The sequence below is a fragment of the Hemitrygon akajei genome, chromosome 25 (assembly GCF_048418815.1).
Source record: "Hemitrygon akajei chromosome 25, sHemAka1.3, whole genome shotgun sequence".
Lineage (NCBI taxonomy): Eukaryota > Metazoa > Chordata > Chondrichthyes > Myliobatiformes > Dasyatidae > Hemitrygon > Hemitrygon akajei.
In genome coordinates this window covers 29,588,885-29,611,541 of record NC_133148.1, presented here as the reverse complement: position 1 = coordinate 29,611,541, position 22,657 = coordinate 29,588,885, and the positions used below count along the sequence as shown (strand labels likewise).

The 22,657-nt window shown below is 47.1% G+C and overlaps 1 protein-coding gene across 2 annotated transcripts in view; it reads left to right on the top strand.

Moving 5' to 3' along the window:
- Nucleotides 1–22,657, top strand: part of LOC140716490 (homeobox protein meis3-like) — a 236,230-nt gene that overhangs the window by 170,615 nt on the left and 42,958 nt on the right. For both annotated transcript variants that reach the window (XM_073029273.1, XM_073029272.1), the window contains exons 6-7: nt 3,071–3,216; nt 16,949–17,025. In XM_073029273.1, coding sequence (XP_072885374.1) covers nt 3,071–3,216; nt 16,949–17,025 — 223 coding nt within the window. The remainder of the gene's footprint in view (nt 1–3,070; nt 3,217–16,948; nt 17,026–22,657) is intronic.

The window sequence follows — 22,657 nt, the reverse complement described above, 5'->3', positions numbered from 1 at the left end:
CTTTGTCTTATGGTCTTATGGGAACTGTTTGGGTCCTTTGTTAAGAAAGAAGCAGAGAGTTTTAAGGTCTTCTTGATAGGGAAGAGAAGTGTATTGGGTCTGGACATCTATGGTGAAAATGAGGCAGTCAGGGCCAGGGAATTAAATTCCTCAGCTGTTGTGGTGGGGTGTGAATTTGAATTCTCCAGGGTTTTGGTCACCAGTCCTTCCCGCTGTACCCTGCTCTCTGGAGCCTCTCTACAAGAAGCTTCTCCAGTTGACAATCACACCTCCTTCCACATTTAGTGACGAACCAGGGAATAGAAACCAATGAAAGTTGGAAAGGAAAATCAGGAGGCTTTCAGACTCAGTGGGCTGAATGGTCTTCTCCTTATGGTCTTATGATCTCTGTAAGATCTACTTGCTGCTGTTGAGATGTAGCAAGTATCAAACAATGGGTTATGCACAGTAACTTGCAGAAAGAGCAGTGCGATAAATGGCGAGATCATCTGTCTTACAGTCGTGTTTGTTAAAGCAGAACCCTCAGGCAAGCTCAGTGCGCTTCCACAAAAGAGTACCGTGGGGTCATTAACTTCCACCTGGCAGGCCCAGGGGAATCAATTCCAACCATGCCGCACCTCCTCGTTACCGCATGCAACATCGGCCCGGTTTGTTGACTCTCAGCCTCTGGAGAGAGACTCTGCGACCTGGGAGGGAATCACTGGTTCAATGGTTCCATTTAACATCGGAGAACGTATACGACGTACAGCCTGAAATTCTTACTCTCCGCACTCGTCCACGAGACAGAAGAGAAAAGAATTACAAAGAACGAATGACAGAAAAACAGTAAGAACCTCAAAGCCTCCCCTCCTCCTCCCACACAGAAGCAACAGCAAAAACATCAACCCTCCCCTCCTCTTCCCCCACCTATTTCAGCAGGGCATCAGCCTCCCACCATCCACCATGCAAGCACAGACCACGATCTAGAGTCCAACAAAGACTAGTGCCCATCCCAACACTTCAACGTCTCAACAGGCCCCCCTCTCTCACTATTGAGGGAGAGAGAGAGAGATTGCTCCTACCACAGAGAGAGGAAGACCAACAACTCCCATTGTTTCGATGGTACAGTCTACAGCACCACTTTATTTGGAGTTCCCCCGAGTCGCGATCAGCAACAAACTCTCTCTCACCGTAGAGAAATAGAGAGAGAGAGAGAGCAATTGTTTGAGTGTAGAGGCTTCTGACAGGCAGACCCAATCTCCCGCCAGGCCCCAACTGCCAACACCGGTGAGGAATTAAGTCCCCAGAGCTGAGCAAAGCTGACCAAGCCGCTCCTGGAGATATCGAAATGCAGCCAGTTGGTGAGCTCTGAGAACAGGAGCCCGTGGTCGTGAAGAACCACGGTTTGAGCGCAGCTGTAGATCACGGACACTGACAGGACCCCAGCCACTTTGAAAAGGAAATGAAGGGCATTAAAGAGAAAGAAGAATTAAACTATTTCACAGATGGGCTGGGAGAGGTCGCCCTCTGACACCGGTTTTGGCTCCGCAGTTTCAGTGAAATATTCAGCAGGCCAACAGCCTCTGCAGAGAGGGAAACCACGTCAGTGTTTCAAGCTGATTGACTATCATCAAGCTTTCAGTATCCAGAGGATTGTGGCTCCTGCGAGCTATGCATAGAGCCACAGGTGCCCCAGACCCATTAATATCAGTGCACATGAGTTAATATTCTCTTTCAATTGTAGGAAAACTTCTTTACTGGGTCTCAGATTCATTTAGTTTGTCTTTGGTCCAAAATGGAAATAATGCTAGTTCAAGTGTCAAACCCTGTTCCATTATTGCTCTACTTTCTTTAATTATAATGTCATTGCAGTAAGAAAAATAGGCACAAAAATTAAGAGATTAGAAGTTAACGTTTTGAAGAATACACCTTGAATTCCTGACGAAGGGTCTCGGCCCGAAACGTCGACATTGCTTCTCCCTATAGATGCTGCCTGGCCTGCTGTGTTCTACCAGCATTTTGTGTGTGTTGCTGTTTGAATTTCCAGCATCTGCAGATTTCCTCGTGTTTGCACCTTGAATTCTGTCATGTTTTGTAACTTCAAAGCATTAAACTGATTGGAAAGAAGACACGGGAGCCTGAGAATGGGGTCTAACTTCGAGTTTACTTTACGCAAGACGTCCGTGTTTCATGTGTTAGCATGATGACGTATATAACCTGAAATGCATCACTCAGATATCACTTAAATATTAAATACACAATAAATTCCAACAAGCCCACTTTATCAGATGCATTGGTATACAAGTTGTGTCAGTGTCTGAAACGCTGCCTCACCCAACATCTATCACCACAACAAAAATAGTCAAGAGGGCTTACATAGCATCTGAACTATGAATGGAATGGTTTCGGGTTTGGATATGAGATTGGAGGAATTTCACTCCAGTGGCATTCTTACAGTCAAATTGGATCAGCCATGATGCAATAGTGGAGCAGGTTCGATGGGCCGGATGGCCTAATTCTGCTTCTAGATCTTATGGTCAATGCATTATGTAATGAACAAAGAATGCTTAATCAAATAATATATTTACAATATTCCTCAAATATTATTGAGATGCTAAATACACGACAGTACCTTGAAGGATCACGGAAGGGTAGATGCAGAGAATATGATTCCTCATTTGGGATAAGTAGAGGCAGGCTTCATTGGTTAAAAATAAAGGGTTTTCTTTTAAGATGTGGAGGAGTTGACTACTTTTCTCTAATGGTGATGACTCCTTGGTATTCTCTTTCTAATGGAATCAGTCTTTGAATATTTTGAAGATTGAGTTAGGTAGGAACTTAGAAAACAAGGGGAGGGAGGCTACTAAGAATAGAAGGGAGCATGGGAATAAGATTACAATCAGATCAGCCATGAATTTATTGAATGATTGAGGGGCCGAGTGGACTGCTACTGTTCATAATGTGAACATTGACTGGTGCACGATGCTCCCTTGATCAGTTTCTGTTTCTCTTGTAAGAGAAGAATGAAAGCCTGCTGTCCCTCGGCACTTCTCGCTCTGCATTACTGACCCCACGGTTCCTCTCCCCTCAGGAGACACATTGGACAACAGTGTGGCCTCGCCCGGGACCGGGGACGATGACGACCTCGACAAGGACAAGAGACGCCAAAAGAAGAGAGGCATCTTCCCCAAGGTCGCCACAAACATCATGCGAGCCTGGCTCTTCCAGCACCTCACGGTAAGAGTGACAGTGAGGCAGCTGCCTGGACCCTAGCCCCAAATGACATGCCAGCACCCCCCCCCATTGCCCCTCACCCATCCGACAGTACATCCGGTGCCTTCGCCTGTCCGAGAGCTCAGAGTCATTCAGGAAATGTGAACAAATCCCTTGAGGAATCCTCAGAGTGTGTCATGATTCACGAGAGGCTGATGCACTTGTGCAATGGCTCAGAGAAATTCTGTTACCTGGAATCGGAATTGGACGAGCTTGGCTACTGTCCACTGGAGTTCAGATGAGTAAGTGATGACCTGATTGAAATATATCAGTTCTTGACACCCAGTCAAGGACAATCCCATTTGGAAGAATTTGGAGCAAAGAGCCTCAGTTTAAAAGTAAGGGTCACCCATTTATGACAAAATGAGTCAGGTCATTTCTGCTGGAAACCACTGTTTTTTTTTAATAACTTTTATAAGCTATTAGATGAATTAATGTAAGGCTAAAGTTGTAGTTTAATCAATTGTACTTTTGAACAGTGATGTATTTTTCACAGCATGTGGGGGCAGAAAGCAGTATAGCAGCTAAGCTAATGGTTTATCACCTTTCTCATTTTTCATTGGCTGAGTATCAGCATATTACCCATGTGACATAATTTGTGCAATCAGGGATTGGTTTAAGTTTAAGTTTATCTAAGGAATTTCTCTTATCTCAAGTATTAAAGTGTTCAATTTTTTCAGGAGCACCATCTTCACCTCCCTTGTTTTCATTTGCCTTAGCTTCATTTCTCAGCTCTTTATTCAGCTTGCTTAGTATTTGTATATTTGTTTGCAAATGATCGTTAAGTCTATTTACCATTCTTGACTCCCAGAAGAAGGATCAGAAAATGGCAGAGATCCAGCAATTCCATTAAAGAGCCATGAATTTTAGGAACTCTGCCCCTCAAAGTGTGGTAAAAGCAGCGATTTTTTTTCAGGCAATGGTAGATGGGTACGTGGGGGTTGAAAGTTATTTCAGGTCAGTGGGAATATGAGGGTAAAGTTCCAGTCAGCTCATACATCTTGCTAAATGGAGGAGCAGATTCCAGGAGCCAAGTGCTCCTACTCTGAATCCACAAAAATGCTGGAGGAACTCAGCAGGCCAGGCAGCTTCCATGGAAATGAATAAACAGTTGACGTTTCAAGCCAAGACTCTTCTTCAGGACTGACTCACTCTACTGTGAGGAAAAGAAGGAGGAAGAAAACAAAGAGAAAAGTAAAAAAGACCAAAGAACAAAGAAGTTGTGGTTGTCTTATGCTAAAAACTAGCTCAAACTAAACAGATAAGGGAAGTTCCATTGACAAAGGTCGGCCTGGGGAAAACCAGGTTCAATACGGTGTGGCACAGGCTGCAGCGAAACTTCTAGAAAAATACAGAATCAGCTCTACCACAATTGCTGAAAATTCACTGAACAATTGCAAATAGGTGATTCTATATAAAAAAAATTAAACAAACATGTAGAAAGTTAAGCTACAATAAATAAAGTTAAACTATATGAAAAGTAACAGTTTAGACTCTAAGCCAGAACTTTTCAGGTCAAGACCCCAGGGCTATCTATATGGAACTTACACGTTCTCCCTGTGACCGGGTGGCTTTCCCCAACCTCCGCCCACCCCCCTAGTTTCCTCCCACATCCCAAAGATGTGCATGTTGATAGGTTGATAGATTGCTGTGAATTGTCTCTTGTGGCCTTGGTGAAGTCTCCATTGCAAAGACCCCACCTCCCATTTTGTCCCTGTGTCCTCTCTGCCAAATGGATGGAGTGAAGGTGTACATCAGCCAGGAAGGGTGGGGGGAAAGCTCGGCGGCTGAATGGTCTCCTTCTCCTGCCTCTACATGAAAGCTGTGGATCTATTTTCCAGTTCTTCTACCCTCAGTCTGCAGATGTGTGTGCGTATTACGATCTCCCACCTGGAGCCCCAGACAAGGCAGTCAGCTGAGAAACACTGTGTCTGATTGCAATAATTACTGATGGTGAATCCTTTTGCTGGTTCTGATGGAGCCTGGGCAAACCTACGAATGGGGATGTCTGTAAATGCATTACATTGTGAAAGGAATCAGAATCATGTTTAATATCCTCGACATGTGTCGTGAAATTTGTTAATTTTGGGGAAGCAGTACGATGCAATACATGTTAATAGAGAAAAAAACTCTGAATTACTCTAAGCATATATACATTAAGTAGTTAAATAAGTAGCGCAAAAAATAGAAATAAAAAAAGTAGTGAGGTAGGGGTCATGGGTTTCATGTCCATACGGTAATCTGATGGCAGAGGGGAAGAAGCCATTCCTGAATCACTGAGTGTGTGCCTTCAGGCTCCTGTACCTCCTCCCTGATGGTAGGAATGAGATGAGGGCATGTCCTGGGTGATGGATGCCCTTAATGATGGATGCTGCCTTTTTGAGGCATCGCTCCTTGAAGATACTGCAGAGGCCTGGGCCCATGATGGAGCTGACTAATTTCACAACTCTCTGCAGCTTACTTCCATCCTGTGCGGTAGCAACCCCCCACCCCCACCCCCGCGTACCAGACAGTGATACAGCCAGTCAGAATGCTCTCCATGGTACATCTGTAGAAAGTTGTGAGTGTTTTACCAAGTGACATACCAAATCTCCTCAAACTCCTAAAGGAATATAGCCGCTGTCGTGCCTTCTTTATCAATACCCTGCATCCAGGTTTTGCCCGCAGAGGCATTACACCCAGGAACTTGAAATTTCTCACTCTCTCCACTTCTGTATGAGGACTGGTGTGTATTCCCTCATCCTACCCTCTCTGAAGTCCACAATCAGCCCTTCCGTCTTACTGCCATTTAGTGCAAGGTTGTTGGTGCCACACCACTCAACTAGCTGGTACATCTCACTCCTGTATGCCCTCTCATCACCATCTGAGATTCGTTCATCAATGGTTGTATCCTCAGCAAATTTAGAGATGGCATTTGAGCTGTGTCTAGCCACACAGTCGTGGGAGTAGAGAGAGTAGAGCAGTGGGCTAGACACCCATCCCTGAGGAACGCCAGTGTTAATTGTCAGTGAGGTGGGGATGTTATTTCTGATCCACACAGATTAGCAGGAGCTAATCAGATATCACTTAATCACCTGAATCGTTGGACACATGTAGGAAGAAACAAATGAGATACTCGAGAAGTATAAGAAATGAAGGGAACACTTAAGAAGGAAATCAGGAGGGAAAAAAGAAGGCCTGAGGTTGTTCCAGCAGACAAGGTGAAGGAGATTACTGAGGGCTTCTACAGATATATTAAGACCATAAGACAAAGGAGCAGAAGTTGGCCATTTGGCCCATCGAGTCTGCTCCGCCATTTCATCATTAGCGAATCCAATCTCCCATTTAGTCCCATTCCCCTGCCTTCTCACCATAACCTTTGATGCCCTGACTACTCAGATACCTATCAATCTCTGCCTTAAATACACCCAATGACCCGGCCTCCACTGCTGCCCGTGGCAACAAATTCCACAGATTCACCACCCTCTGGATAAAAAATTGTTTTTGCGTCTCTGTTCTGAATGGGCGCCCTGCAATCCTCAAGTCATGTCCTCTCGTACTAGACTCCCCCACCATGGGAAACAACTTTGCCACATCCACTCTGTCCACGCCTTTCAACATTCGAAATGTTTCTATGAGGGCCCCCCTCATTCTTCTAAACGCCAAGGAGTACAGTCCAAGAGCGGTCAAATGTTCCTCATATGTTAACCCTCTCATTCCCGGAATCATTTTAGTGAATCTTCTCTGAACCCTCTCCAATGTCAGCACATCCTTTCTTAAATAAGGAGCCCAAAACTGCTCCCAGTATTCCAAGTGAGGTCTTACCAGAGCCTCATACAGCCTCAACATCACATCTCTGCTCCTATACTCTATCCCTCTAGAAATGAATGCCAACATTGCATTCGCCTTCTTCACCACCAACTCATCCTGGAGGTTAACCTGAAGGGTATCCTGCACGAGGACTCCCAAGTCCCGTTGCATCTCAGAACTTTGAATTCTCTCCCCATTTAAATAATAGTCTGCCCGTTTATTTCTTCTACCACAGCAAAGCAAAAGAACTGCAAGGGACAACATTGGTCCTCTTGAAGTTCAGAGTGGTCATCTATACATGGAGCCTAAAGAGATGGAAGAGTTCTTAAATGGATTTTTTACATCTGTATTTATTTAGCAATGGAGCACAGAGTAGGCCCTAATGTTCCTTCATGCCACACTGCCCCAGCAAACCCTAACAAATCCTAATCACAGGACAATTTACATTGGCCAATTAACCTACCCAGTGTGTCTTTGGACTGTGGGAAGAAACAAAAAAAAACAGGGAACTCTGGGAGACAGACATAGCATCTATGAAAGTGAGGCAAAACAGCAGAGAGGTCATGGACAGAATACAGATAACAGAGGAAGAGGTATTTTGTCTCTTGAGGCAAATTAGGGTGGATAAATCCACATGGCCTGACAAGGAGACCTTGTGGGAGGCAATTGCAGAGGCCCTAGCAGAGATATTTAAAACATCTTTTGAAATGGTGAGGTGTGGAAGGTATTGGAGCTAAAGTTATTCTGTTGTTTAAGAAAGGCTCTAAAAATAAACTGTAAAATTATAGGCCGCTGAGCCTGACGTCAGTAGTGGGTAAGTTTTTGGAAGGTATTCTCAGGGACTGGATATATACAGTAAGTATTTGCATAAACAGAGACTGATTAGGGATAGTCAACATTGCTTTGTGCATGGTAGGTTGTGTCTAACCAACCTTGTAGAGATTTTTGAGGAAGTTCCCTGGAAAGCTGACGAAGGCAAAGCAGTGAATTTTGTCTACATGGACTTTATCAAGGCCTTTGACAAGGTCCTGCAAGCGAGGCTGGTTAAAAAAGTTCAGTCGCTTGGTATTCAGGATGAGGTAGTAAACTGGATTAGACATTGGATGAGCCAAAGATTGGTAGTAGATAGTTGCCTCTCTGACTGGAGGCCTGAGACAAGTGGTAAGCTGCAGAGAACGGTGCTGGGTCTGTTGTTTGTCATCTGGATGATAATATGGTAAACTGGATGAGCAAATCTGCGGATCTGTCACAGTGAGGCAAGGCATCCAAGCTTGCAGCGGGATCTGGACCAGATGGAAAAATGGGCTGAGAAATGGCAGATGGAATTGAAGTTCAAAAAAAACCATACATAAACAGCCAAAGACTGACAAACAGCCAATGTGCAAAAAAAGACAAAAATAATACTGAGAGCATGAGTTGTAAGGAGTCCTTGAAAGTAAGTGTGTAGGTCATAGAATCAGTTCAGTGTGGTTGTGGGTGAAATTTCTGAACTAGAACTGTTCCTGAAACCAATGATTAGGACCTTCGCCCTCTCTGTACCTCCAGCCCAATGGCAGTAGTGGGAAGGGGACGTAGCCTTGACAGTGGAGGCCTTTGACGACTTCTTGTGGCAGCACTCTATGTAAATGTACTGGTTGGCATCTGCCTGTCCCGAAGGACAATGGGTGATGATTCATCATCACAAGCTTGAGCGGAAGATATGGAGATCCTGAGATGCCCAGTCATCAAGGTTCCCCCTCCCGGCCTCACCAGTTTAGTCCAAAAGAAAGCTGATGAAGCAATATGTTTGGCACCAGCTTGGCCGCAGGAGCTGCTGGGAGGACATTCAGTGACGTCCAGCCGCCTTAAGGGCTCCACTCCGGATATGCTGTCTGGGTTTACTCCCTTAGCCTTCGTCTCTCCCGAGGCTGCCCACAAGTCAGTGGGGCTATTTACCCATAGCTGGGTATCTGGTTCGCGAGCACGAGGGAGTGTCCACACACTGGTGGGCCTGCGTGCTACGTGTGCAGGGACCAGACCTCCTCCCCGTTCCCTGTAGTTCAGCCTGAGTCCGAGAGGAGTTCAGTTTCCGTGTGTCGCCAGCAAGGAGGCACGACGTGAGTCTTGCTGTTGGACAGGCTGTGTACTGGCAGGGAGAGACCTACACATTCAGCCCTCCTTTTCGTGAGACTGCTAGCCGGCGTTGGAAGCTGAAAGTGAGAGTGACAAGCATTATCCACTGCACTACCACACTGGACGCGTCACAGCAACCATTTTGACACCAAGTGTACTCAAGGCTGGGTAATTACATACAGTCTCTGGGTAAGGAGAAGGAAGGTGGGGGGGGGGGGGGATTCTTCCTCACATTCACATGCAGAGGAATTCTCTGCCAGAGTCCTGACGGGCAATCCAGCGTGCGAAAGGACTCCATGGGAATCATAGTGTCAAACAGCATTGCAAATAGGCCCTACAGTCCATGAGTCTACGATGACCATCAAGAACACATTTACACCAGGGATCCCTGACCTGGGGTCCACTTGCTTAATAGCATTGGTCCATCACATAAAGAATCCCTGACTTACACTATTCAATAGCTCAGTAGTTCCATTTAATATCAGAGAGAATGTATACAGGATGCAACCTGAAATTCTTACTCTTCACAGACATCCTCGAAACAGAAGGAAAAATCCCAAAGAATGAATGACAGAAAAAAGACGAATAAACCCTAAAGCTCCTCAACCCCTCTCCCACACACGAGCAGCATCAATCCTCCCCCTACTTATTCCAGCAGAAAGCATCTGCACCCCCACCACCCACCAAGCCAGCAACACCAAAGCCCCCAGAGAGAGACCATCAAAAACTAACTGCTCACTCCCAACATTTCAACATCACACAGGCTCCCCCTCTCTCTCACTGACAAGGGAGAGACAGATGTTGCTCCTTCCACAGCAACAGGGGAGACGACATTCGCTATTTTGATTTTACAGCTTTTTATTTTGAGTTCTCCAGTTTGAGAATCGGCAAATGGATTAACGAGTGCAGAGAGCCCGCCAACAGCCACTCATGGTATCTTCAACGTTCCAGCTCCTGCTGCACTTCAGTACACGGCACCAGCGAGAATTCGTTTATTCTTCTCACACCCCCATCAACTCTGCTGATTCTGCCCCTCACCTACCTTTTACTGAGTAACTTGCTGCCCGTTACACCACTGGCGTTTCGGGCAGCAGTGAAGGTCCTCCATCTCTGGCGGTGTTCAGGGCTTCCTTCATCGTGTCAGTAGCTTCCTCTCGGTTTTCACTGCTGTCAGTCATGCAAGTTCCGGGTGGAGACTCAGGAATCCCTGAACCTGGAGGACCTGTGGACCACTCTTTGACTGGCCTCTGACCTTTGACCTGTTTGGCATGGACGACCCTCCCAAGAGACGAAACATGAAGCCCTGACTCCAGCCAAGATAGCTTTCTGGGTCATTGAGGCACGCAAGCCTCCGAACCCTACAACAAGGTTGCAGTCCTCCGGTGGGGGGGGGGGGGGGGGGGGGGGGGGAGATTTGCAGCACTCGATTATTCTCCTAGACAGTATATATTTGGAGTGTGGCAGGAATTCTGAGCACCTGGGGGAGGGGGGGGGGGTCCCACATGGTCACATGGAGAACCTACAGACATCGCACTGACAGTGCCTAGGATCAAACCTAGGTTTCTGGAGATTTGAGGCAGCAGCTTTTCTCGCCTTGCCAGCACATAATGGAGGTTGTGAGGACTGGGCGGGAAAGAGCATCAGCCACAATGTCATTGAAAAGTGGAGAGGGCAGGAGGTTCTTGGTTATCAGATGCTTTGGCAATTTTTTAAACTTTAATGTTCTTAACCTACAACTTGACATCAGCCTAGAGACTGCTGTCCGCTGAGTCACATACGTAAAGACCCGGGTTTATCCAGGGAACTGTGTCAAGGGTCGGCCTGTATCTACAGGCCCTGATTCCTTCAGGAAATTATGCAAATATTCAGAATTTGCTTTTGAAGTCAGGCTCTTTCTGCAAGAACTTCTGAAAGAGGGCAAGTGGGAGAATGAATGATATGCATCAAAATTGTTTTAAAAGATGCGATTTTGTTTCACATCGAGACCTGGAAGCCCCCGTCTTCTGTCAAAGGGCCGCGATTAATCACTCAGCGCTAGCATCTCGAGGACACTTTTGTCCTTTTTCCGGGTTCATATTAGGTCACAGCTGTCACTATCCCAGCAGGCCTGTTTGTTATGTGGTTATTTGCATTTCGAAACAGGGGAAAGAGCAGTGTGATTCAGTAACCCATGGCAACCCCCTGGGGCCTATCCTGCTGTCAGGCCTAGGAGTATGGACAGAGGCCTGTGCTTTCTACAGGCCCCATCCGTCACCCTGCTGTCAAACGTTCATGACACAAGCCTTAGTGTGAGAGACTCTGGGACCCAGGGCTCATCCATCATTTGCCTGTCAGATAAGAAACAGAGAGGGCACCAAACCCATGGCCTGTAAAAGGCCAGCCCACAGCACTTTTTTCTCCCAGAATGAAATGGATCATAATGGTATCTGCCATCTGTTGTCACTGACCAAAAGCTGCCCAAGAAAAGAGAGACACATTCAGTGTCTAATTGGATGGAGAAGTTGTGATCTTTTGTGACTTAGAGATTCTGGCTTTGAGGTTTAAAAAAAAGCCTCAGCAGACACAATCTTTTCGTCAAGTTTTATGTATCCTGGTCCAATCTCATACCTAAACTTAGGTTTTATTCACTTAATAAATTAACCAGGTTTGAAATGTTGAAACCAGTAACAAGAGAATGGACAAACATTTACCTAACACCTCTTTTAATCTCAATGAGTTCCAACAAACTTGGGAGAAATGAAGTACTTTTGAAGTGACTGTCACACCTGGTGCACAGCAAGGTCCCACAAACATCTTTTAAAAAAAAGCAGATGATCTGCTTCCTTCTGTTGGTTAAAAGATTGCTTTTGGTCAGGCCCCAGGGGAGGACTGGCTGCTATTCTTTAAACTATCGGCCATGGGATAACAGCTCGTCCGAGTGGCTTTTCCTTCTACGTTGCCGTGGCCCCTCGGCGCTGCGTCCGCTGAAAATACACGGTCAAACGCTGGAGTGGGGCTTGAACCCATGACCTTGCGACCTAGAGAGTGCAATCCAAGGAGCTGCTGGGGGGGGCGGGGTTGACAACCCGATTAGATTGCTGCTGCCCTCGTCTGTGGCGGTCACTCCACGACGTCCACATGCACTTCAGAACCAACAGAGTACGGAGTGTGCCGGTCCTGGACACTGACCCCCCCTGCGGCCGGCGCGGCCGGTGCAAAGACGGGCGTCCCGATCGAACTCGGTCAGAGGAGGGCAGGATTAAGCAATGCTCTCGTGAGCTGAGCAGCCATATTGTCTGACGTCGGTGTGGAGGGAGTGTTTCCATGACAGGAGAAACCTGTTGATCAGCTGTTTCAGAGGGAACTTATCACCAACCAATAACTGTTTATTGATCAATATTATTTCAAAACTTAAAGTGAATTTATTATCAAAGTACATATATGTCACCATAAACAACCCTGAGATTAATTTTCTTGCAGGCATACTCGATAAACCCACTATAGACTAATAACCATACTAGAATCAGCGAAAGACCACACCAACTTGGGTGTTCAACTAGTGTGTGAAGGACAATAAACTGAGCAAATACAAAATAAAAAGAAATAATAAATAAATAAATTATAAATATAGGGAACGTGAGATGAAGAGTCCTTGAAAGTGAGTCCGGAGGTTGTGGGAACAGTTCGGTGATGGGACAAGTGAATTTGAAGGATATGGCTCACTTTTAAGGACTTTTCTTCTCATTTTCTCAATATTGCTTATTTATTTATTTATTGTAATGATTTAATTTTTTCTCTTTCTTTTTGTATTGGCACAATTTGTTGTTTTCTTTTCCACATTGGTTGTTGTCCGTCCGGTTGGGCACGGTCTTTCATTGATTCTATTGTGTTTCTTGTACTTACCGTGATTGCCCACAAGAAAATAAATCATCGTATATCGTGACAAATACTGTATGCATCCTGATGAGGGATTTACTTTGAACTTTGAACTCGGCCTCTGTTGCCTCACGGAGTCAGAGTATTACAACAGAGATGCAGACTTTTCGGTCTATGAAGTCCACGGAAGCCTGGTGTGCCATCTACCTACACCTGGACATTGCCCTCCACAACTCTCTCATCCACGTGCCTGTTCAAACCTCTCTTAAATGTTACAATTTAAGGTGGCAGTGTGAAACGTCAGGAGGATGTTATGAGAATGCAGGGTGACTTGGACAGGTTGGGTGAGTGGGCAAATGTATGGCAGATGCACTTTAATGTGGATAAATGTGAGGTTATCCACTTTGGTGGCAAGGACAGGAAGGCAGATTACTATCTGAATGGAGTCAAGTTAGGAAAAGGGGAAGTACAATGAGATCTAGGTGTTCTTGTACATCAGTCACTGAAAGTAAGCAGGCAGTGAAGAAAGCTAATGGCATGCTGGCCTTTATAACAAGAGGAATTGAGTATAGGAGTAAAGAGGTCCTTCTGCAGCTGTACAGGGCCCTGGTGAGACCCCACCTGGAGTATTGTGTGCAGTTTTGGTCTCCAAATTTGAGGAAGGACATTCTTGCTATTGAGGGAGTGCAGCATAGGTTCACGAGGTTAATTCCCGGAATGGCGGGACTGTCATATGTTGAAAGATTGGAGCGACTGGGCTTGTATACACTGGAATTTAGAAGGATGAGAGGGGATCTGATTGAAACATATAAGATTATTAAGGGATTGGACACACTGGAGGCAGGAAGCATGTTCCCGCTGATGGGTGAGTCCAGAACTAGAGGCCACAGTTTAAGAATAAGGGGTAGGCCATTTAGAACAGAGATGCAGAAAAACTTTTTCACCCAGAGAGTGGTGGATATGTGGAATGCTCTGCCCCAGAAGGCAGTGGAGGCCAAGTCTCTGGATGCATTCAAGAGAGAGTTAGATAGAGCTCTTATAGATAGCGGGGTCAAGGGATATGGGGAGAGGGCAGGAACGGGGTACTGATTGTGTATGATCAGCCATGATCACAGTGAATGGTGGTGCTGGCTAGAAGGGCCGAATGGCCTACTCCTGCACCTACTGTCTATTGTCTATTGTCTAATTAATCTGTGTCCAGCTCTTCTACTGGCAACTCATTCCACACACGCACCGCTCTCTGAGTCCCCCAGAGTCCAAGTGGTCCAAACAGTTCTACTTGATATCAGAGAATGTATATAGCGTACGACCTGAAATTCATACTCTTCACAGACACCCTCAAAACAAGAAACGCCAAATGATGAATGATAATAAAACAGAAACCCCTCCCATGTATAGCAGCAGTGCAAGCATCAGCCCTCCCGCTTCCCCCCCCCCCTTGCACCAGCAAAAGCACCAACCCAACCCCCCCCCCCCGAACCATGCAAGCAATAACATAAGCCCCCAAAGAGACCATTAAAACTACAGTCCATAATCCAGCGCTTTGGTACCTCAGGCAGGTTCTCCCTCCCCTTAAATATTTCACCTTCCACCCTAAATGTACTTAATTATTGGCAAAGGACTGGAGAGTTTAACATCGGTAGCTGAGCGAAGGGCGCTGAGTAGGCTACGGTCAATTATGGATAACTCTGAACATCCTCTACATAGCACCATCCAGAGACAGAGAAGCAGTTTCAGCGACAGGTTACTATCGATGCAATGCTCCTCAGACAGGATGAAGAGGTCAATACTCCCCAATGCCATTAGGCTTTACAATTCTACCTCCAGGACTTAAGAACTTTTTAAAAGCTATTAATGCTTTTTGAGACGGTGATTTAGATGCATATCATATTTTTTTACTGAGTTAAGTATTGTATGTAATTAGTTTTGCTACAGCAAGTGTATGGGACATTGGAAAAAAAAGTTGAATTTCCCCATGGGGATGAATAAAGTATCTATCTATCTATCTATCTATCTATCTAAACTTACGACCTCTAGTTCTAGTCTCACCCAACCTGAAGGGGGAAGAGCCCCCAAGCTACCTGTACCCCTCAATCGTGGGATCTTGCTCTGCACAGGTTTGGCTGCCGCTGCTGTTCCATTTCAACAGAGTGACCACGCTTCCGAGAAATATCTCAGGGTCAGGTTTTATGCCACCGAGTGGGATGGCGTGGGATTTCGTCGGCTGCCATGTGCTCTTGCGCATCCACAGACATTGTAAAATAATGCAGTGGTTTAGGAGAAACCGTTGAGACTCTTAGAGCTTCCAGATGAGTGAAGTCAGAGATATTGCTGTTCTAGTTGTCTAACACCCTTGGAACAAGCCACGGACAGTTAGGTTACTCCCCTCTTCTGAGAATGTCCAGCGACGCTTAGCACCTATTCTCCCATTCCCCACCCCTCTCTCCCCCTCCCTAGATCATTTTGTTGACTGTGTTTATTCTCAACTTCTCAGAAGACTGTGAAGTGAGGCGGCTCTTAAAAGATGCAGGCAGCGGGGTCTCCGGGGAGACCCGAGCCCAGCTTGTCATTTGACTGAAGAAATTTTGCCCCGGGGCTGGTTTGCAGTGATCGTTTCCATTGCTTAGCTCTGCCCCGTGCTTTGAATTCAATGATCAAGACATCCAGCTCGGTGACAGAGCTCTGGCAAGAGAGAGAGAGAAAGATGGGGGTTAAGTGAGAGTGAGAAACAGGCAAGGAGAGGGAGGTGTTAAAGAAGAACAGAGAGAGATACAGTAAGTGGGTTGGGGAGCAGAGAGAGATGAGTGGGGGGAGTTGAGTGAGAGAGTGAGAAAGAGACGGTGAGAGAGAGATAAAAAAGCGAACAGAGGGATGGGAAGAGGAACTGAGAGAGAGGGATGAGTGGGGGAGTTGAGTGAGAGTGAGAAACAGGCAAGGAAAGAGAGAGGTAAACAGACAGAGGAAGTTGAAGAGAGAGGGGAAGAGACAGAGATGGGTCAGGGGGATGAGAGATATGTGGGGTCAGGAGTGAGAAAGAGGGGGAGAGATACAGAGAGAGATGGGGGAATCAAGAGAGAAAGAGGGATTGATGGGGGAATTGAGTGAGTGAGAAAAAGGGAAGAAGAGAGATCTGGAGAGAGATAAAGAGAGAGAAAGAGAAAAGAGAGAGATAAAAAGGGTAAGGGAGAGAGGTGTGGGGAGCTGAGAGAGATAGATGAGGAGGTTGAGTGAGAAAGAGGCAGAGAGAGAGAGAGAAAGATAGAGAAGAGAGAGACGAGCGAGATGGGTAGGGGAGCTGAGTGCGAAAGAGTCAGGGGAAGAGAGAGAGAAAGATAGAGAGCGGGGAGAACAGAGGGGTGAAAGAGATGGGTAGGGGAGTTGAGTGAGAAAGAAAAAAGGAGAAAGGGGAGGGAGTTAGACAGAAGGGGAGAGGGAGATGGAGAGAGAGAGAGAGAGAGAGAGAGAGAGAGAGAGAGAGAGAGAGAGAGAGAGAGAGAGAGAGAGAGAGAGAGAGAGTGAGAGAAATGATGTTAAAGAGCTGCTCCAAGAGAGAAAGGTGAGAAATAATGAGAAAAGGGGAGAGAGAAAATTCAGGGCTTATATAGAGGGAAAGTGAAAGAAAATTAAGAAGAGATAGTAGCAGAAAGAAAGACAGAGAGGGAGGAATGGAGAAATATGAGGAAATCTGTGCATGCCAAGGGGCAGCAGATAGGTGAAGACCAGATGCCCTGCTGTTGACTGAGGGGTCAATGCTGGGCTGACACATGAGGAGAAGCCCATCCCTCAGACTAATCCCTGGACCAATGTGATCCAACAACGTACCAGGTGTCTTCCCTGGCGATCCCAGCCTGGACTGGTCGAGGGACTCTGGGCCTACGGGGCAGTACTTCGACAGAGGTGAAGGCTGTGACTCACTCTGCTCTCTTGTGCCCCTTTTCAGCACCCGTACCCGTCCGAGGAACAGAAGAAGCAGTTAGCACAGGACACAGGCCTGACAATCTTACAAGTGAACAACTGGTGAGTCCGCATGTGTCCTGGGGGACACTGTGATGCTGTTGGGGGTTTGGGGGGGGTGATCACAGTACGAGTGTGAGGGTGGATCACAGGCGGTGTGTGTGTGGCCAAGAGCAGGGTTACAGGCAGATTGTGGGGCGTAGTCGCAGGCAGAGTGTGGGGGGTAGAGGCGAAGTTACAGGTGGAGTGAAGAGATGGGGTCACAGGTGGAGTGTTGGGGGGCCGGAATCACAGGCAGCGCAGTATGGAGCAAAGTTACAGGCGGAGTGTGGGGGCGGGTCACATGCAGAGTGTGGGGGCAAAGACAGAGTTGTAGGTGAAGTAAAGGGGCCGTGTCACCAGGTGATTTGCAAGCAGAGTTTGAAGGTAGTCACAAATAGAATATTGGGTGGAGTTACAGGCAGAGTGTAGGGGTAGTGTCACTGGATTGGAGGTACAGGAGGAGTGTGAGGGTGTTGTCACAAGTGGAATATTGAGTGGAGTGACACGCAGAGTGTGAGGGTGTGGTCACAGGTGAATTGTTGGATGAATCACACCACTGACTCACAGGCAGAGTTTCGGACATCAATGTAGTGAGGGGAAAGGTCACAGGCGGGCTATGGAGGCAGGGTTAATGATGGAATATGGGAGTCACAAGGCCCCTCGGGTTAGAAGGGCTACAGACAGACAACAGCAAGATGTTAAAGATGGTCAGTGTGGGGGCTGTGAACCAGGGAGTCTCTGTTAACCCCCTTTCATCCTGTTAGAAGTTCAATGTTGGGATTGAACTCTCCGTGTTCCATTTTGGATGTGGCAGCCCCCGCACTCACCGCCGTGTGCAGCCCGCCACTCTGTGGGTGAGATTAGCTCAGGAACAATGAAAACAGCGCGCAGCGAGAGCCAGCAGCGTCTCTGTCGCCCGGCACCCCCGCAGGACGGCCAAAAGTCGCCACTCAGCACCCGGCCAACCGCCGGCACGCGGGACAGACCCCCGAGTCAAGCGCTATATCCCCACCGAGTGCAGGAGACAGAAGTCAGGCAGTAAATGAAAGGTTGAAGGAGCAGGGAGAAGGATGCTCCCATAACCAGGGAGCACCGAACGTCAACCGAGGACTGGAATTATATCTGTCCGGAGCTCAATGAGAGCAGCTCCCTAGCTGACGAGCTAAAATCCTCACTGCCGAGGGGTCCCCCACTACACAACGACCTCCTCCCTGGGAGCCCCAGGGTGATTTGAATTTTAGGGTTGCAAGAATTTATTCGGCATTTGCAAATGCTCTTGAGTAGGAAGGGATGGAACTATGGTTCTTCGGGCCAAGGTGCTTTCCCTCAGTGATGTTGGGGAACGGGTGGGAGATATATTATTCCCAAATCAGGATGATGTGACAGGAACCTGCCATTCCCCTGGCCCCTACCGCCCTTGGCCATCTCGGTGGTAGAGGTCACAGGTCACAGGTTTGGGAGGTGACGTTGGTGTAGCCTGGGCCAGTAAATGTAGAGCTTTCTATCAGTGCTGGATGGAGTGATGGATGGGATGCTGATCAAGCTGGCTCCTTTATCCTGGAGCTTCTTGCTAGTGGTTGGACCTCTCCCCGGCAAGAGGAGATGTTTCCATTTGCACCCTGGATTTGCTCCTTGCAGATGGGGGGGAGGTGTGGGGCAGGTGGGAGTTTGGACCTGAGAAAGATCGGGAGGTCAATAACCGGCTCGGGACACCGGCAAACTGACCCATGATACATACGTGCCCTGTTGTGCGCCTGAACCCCTTCCCTCACAGATACTACCCTTGATCTTCCCGGTCACGCCACCCAATCACATACCTAAGCCTTGTTATCCCGGCACCCTGTCCTAATACGAGCTTGATATCTGCACACAAAATGGCAGCAGAGCTCAGCAGGTCAGGCAATATCTATGGACAAAGGATTTACTGATGAAGGGACTCAGCCTGAAACATCATCACCATAGATGTTCCCTGACCTGCTGAGTTCCACCAGCATTTTGAGTGTGTTGCTCCAGATGCACAGCATCTGCAGAATCTCTTGAGTTTGATCACAATTGGAATTCCCCCAGTAACTTCAGGGTGAGATCCAGACATCCCACGCTGCAAAAACTCATTTCAGGGAGGTAGCACCATCAATTTGCGGGAGACTCCCGGGAGAGGTGGGATGTCTGCACATTAGTGGCACATTTGGATAGCAGTAACAGGATCGGTCCGAGTCAGCATGGATTTACAAAGGGGAAATCATGCTTGACTAATCTTCTGGAATTTCTTGAGGATGTAACTACGAAAATGGACAAGGGAGAGCCCTGGATGTGGTGTACCTGGACTAACAGAAAGCCTTTGATAAGGTCCCACATAGGAGATTAGTGGGCAAAATTAGAGCACATGGTATCGGGGGTAGGGTACTAACATGGATAGAAAATTGGTTGGCAGACAGGAAACAAAGAGTAGGGATTAACGGGTCCTTTTCAGAATGGCAGGCAGTGACTAGTGGGGTACCACAAGGCTCGGTGCTGGGACCGCAGCTATTTACAATATACATCAATGATTTAGATGAAGGGATTAAAAGTAACATTAGCAAATTTGCAGATGACACAAAGGTGGGTGGCAGTGTGAGATATGAGGAGGATGTTAGGAGAATGCAGGGTGACTTGGACAGGTTGGGTGAGTGGGCAGATGCAGTTTAATGTGGATAAATGTGAGGTTATCCACTTTGGTGGCAAGAACAGGAAGGCAGATTACTATCTGAATGGTGTCAAGTTAGGAAAAGGGGAAGTACAATGAGATCTAGGTGTCCTTGTACATCAGTCACTGAAAGTAAGCAGGCAGTGAAGAAAGCTAATGGCATGTTGGCCTTCATAACAAGGGGAGTTGAGTATAGGAGCAAAGAGGTCCTTCTGCAGTTGTACAGGGCCCTGGTGAGACCACACCTGGAGTATTGTGTTCAGTTTTGGTCTCCAAATTTGAGGAAGGACATTCTTGCTATTGAGGGAGTGCAGCGTAGGTTCACAAGGTTAATTCCCGGAATGGCGGGACTGTCATATGTTGAAAGATTGGAGCGACTGGGCTTGTATACACTGAAATTTAGAAGGATGAGAGGGGATCTGATTGAAACATATAAGATTATTAAGGGATTGGACACGCTAGAGGCAGGAAACATGTTCCCGATGTTGGGGGGTGTCCAGAACCAGAGGCCACAGTTTAAGAATAAGGGGTAGGTCAGTTGTGGAGAGCGCCCTCTTCTTTGTGGTGGCGTGTTGGGGAGGCAGCATTAAGAAGAGGGACGCTTCACGTCTTAATAAGCTGGTAAGGAAGGCGGGGGCTCTGTCGTGGGCACAGAACTGGAGAGTATGACATCGGTAGCAGAGCGAAGTGCGCTGAGTAGGCTACGGTCAATCATGGAAAACCCTGAACATCCTCTACATAGCACCATCCAGAGACAGAGAAGCAGTTTCAGCGACAGGTTACTATCGATGCAATGCTCCTCAGACAGGATGAAGAGGTCAATACTCCCCAATGCCATTCGGCTTTACAATTCAACCGCCAGGGGTAAGATATGTTAAAGTGCCGGGGTTAGGACTGAGCTTAAGTTACCATTCAATGTATTTTAGTAAACTATTTAAGAACTTTTTAAAAGCTATTAATGCTTTTTGAGAGGGTGATTTTAGATGCATATCATATTTATACTGAGTTAAGTATTGTTTGTAATTAGTTTTGCTACAATAAGTGTATGGGACATTGGAAAAAAATGTTGAATTTCCCCATGGGGATGAATGAAGTATCTATCTATCTATTTAGAACGAAGTTGAGAAAAAACTTTTTCACCCAGAGAGTTGTGGATCTATAGAATGCTCTGCCTCAGAAGGTAGTGGAGGCCATTTCTCTGGATGCTTTTAAGAAAGAGTTAGATAGAGCTTTTAAAGAAAGCAGAGTCAGGGATATGTGGAGAAGGCAGGAACGGGGTACTGATTGTGGATGATCAGCTATGATCACATTGAATGGTGGTACTGGCTCGAAGGGGCCGATTGGCCTACTCCTGCACCTATTATCTATTGTCTACAATAGAGCAGCTAGCTCTCTAGCTTAAATAACATTAGCTATGCCATGACCAAATGACACCTGTTAATCTCACCTCAACATGTCTTTAACATTTTAACCCACCGTGGGCAATAGAAAAGTCACTGTTGCAAACAGTGCAGCGAGCAACACTGTCATTATTTTGACCCCTATTAGGCAGGGGTACACTTTAGTGCAGTCTGGGGTGAAGTACGTTTTATATTTTCTTTTTTTGGAACACTCTGCCATGTCTCGCTCTCTTGCTTTCTCATTCGCTCGCTCTCTCTCTCTGTCTCTCTCTCTCTCTCTCTGTCTCTCTCTCTCTCTCTCTGTCTCTCTCTCTCTCTCTCTCTCTCTCTCTGTCTTTCTCTCGCTCGCTCTTGCTCTCTCTCTCCCTCTGTCTGTCTCTCTCTGTCTGTCTGTCTCTCTCTCTCTGTCTCTCTCTCTCTCACTCACTCTTGCTCTCTCTCTCCCTCTGTCTGTCTGTCTCTCTCTCTCTCTCTCACTCTCTCTCACTTGCTCTTGCTCTCTCTCTCCCTCTCTCTGTCTCTCTCTCGCTCGCTCTTGCTCTCTCTCTCCCTCTCTCTGTCTGTCTGTCTCTCTCTCTCTCTCTCGCTCACTCTTGCTCTCTCTCTCCCTCTGTCTGTCTGTCTGTCTCTCTCTCTCTCTCTCTCTCTCTCTCTGTCTCTCTCTCACTTGCTCTTGCTCTCTCTCTCCCTCTCTCTGTCTGTCTCTCTCTCTCTTGCTCGCTCTTGCTCTCTCTCTCCCTCTCTCTATCTGTCTCTCTCTCTCTCGCTCACTCTTGCTCTCTCTCTCCCTCTCTCTGTCTGTCTGTCTGTCTCTCTCTCTCTCTCTCTCTCTCTCTCTCTCTCTCCTCTCTCTCTCTCTCTCTCTCTCTATCTCGCTCTCAAAAAAATCAATTTCCGGGATATTGTGTATAATTTGCGGGCGTCAGGGAGCCGCTATCAATATGCGGGAGTCTCCCGGAACTTCCAGGAGAGGTGGGATGTCTGGAGATCTGCCTGTCTGACCCCTCTCTCCGCTCTGCCCTGTCCCCACTCACCATGGATCATGGCCTCCCTCACTGCAGAGTTAGTGGAGGGAGAAAGCCCCTCATGAGGGTTTATGTCTGTGGAGGAGGTCACCAGGCAGACAGAAGCAAAGATGCGTTCAAAGTTTACTTGAAGAAATGATACATCCCGGCCGGCTGCTGGAAATCTCTGCCCCGTAGTGTCCCGTCAAGGTGGAGGAGTTGTACTGGGGAGTATTGAGACCCTCGAGTCCATGCATTGGGAGCGCCACCTCACACGCAGCCCGCCTGCCCACCCACTCCTTCAGGTGCCTCCTGTCCTTATCAGGAAGAGGGGGGTAAGACCTTGCATCAGTATTGACCAAGAAGAAGGACATAGATAACGTTATGAATGGGATGGAGTATAATGTCTTGAGAAGCAGTAATAATTCCACTGGGCCTTTTGGTATCTATCGCAGGATGCTTTGCAAAGTCAGGGAGTGGACCAATGGGGCCTTGGCAGAGACCTTTTGTCCACGGATGAGGCATCAGATGTCTGGAGAACAGCCAACATTTTGTTTAGGAAGGGT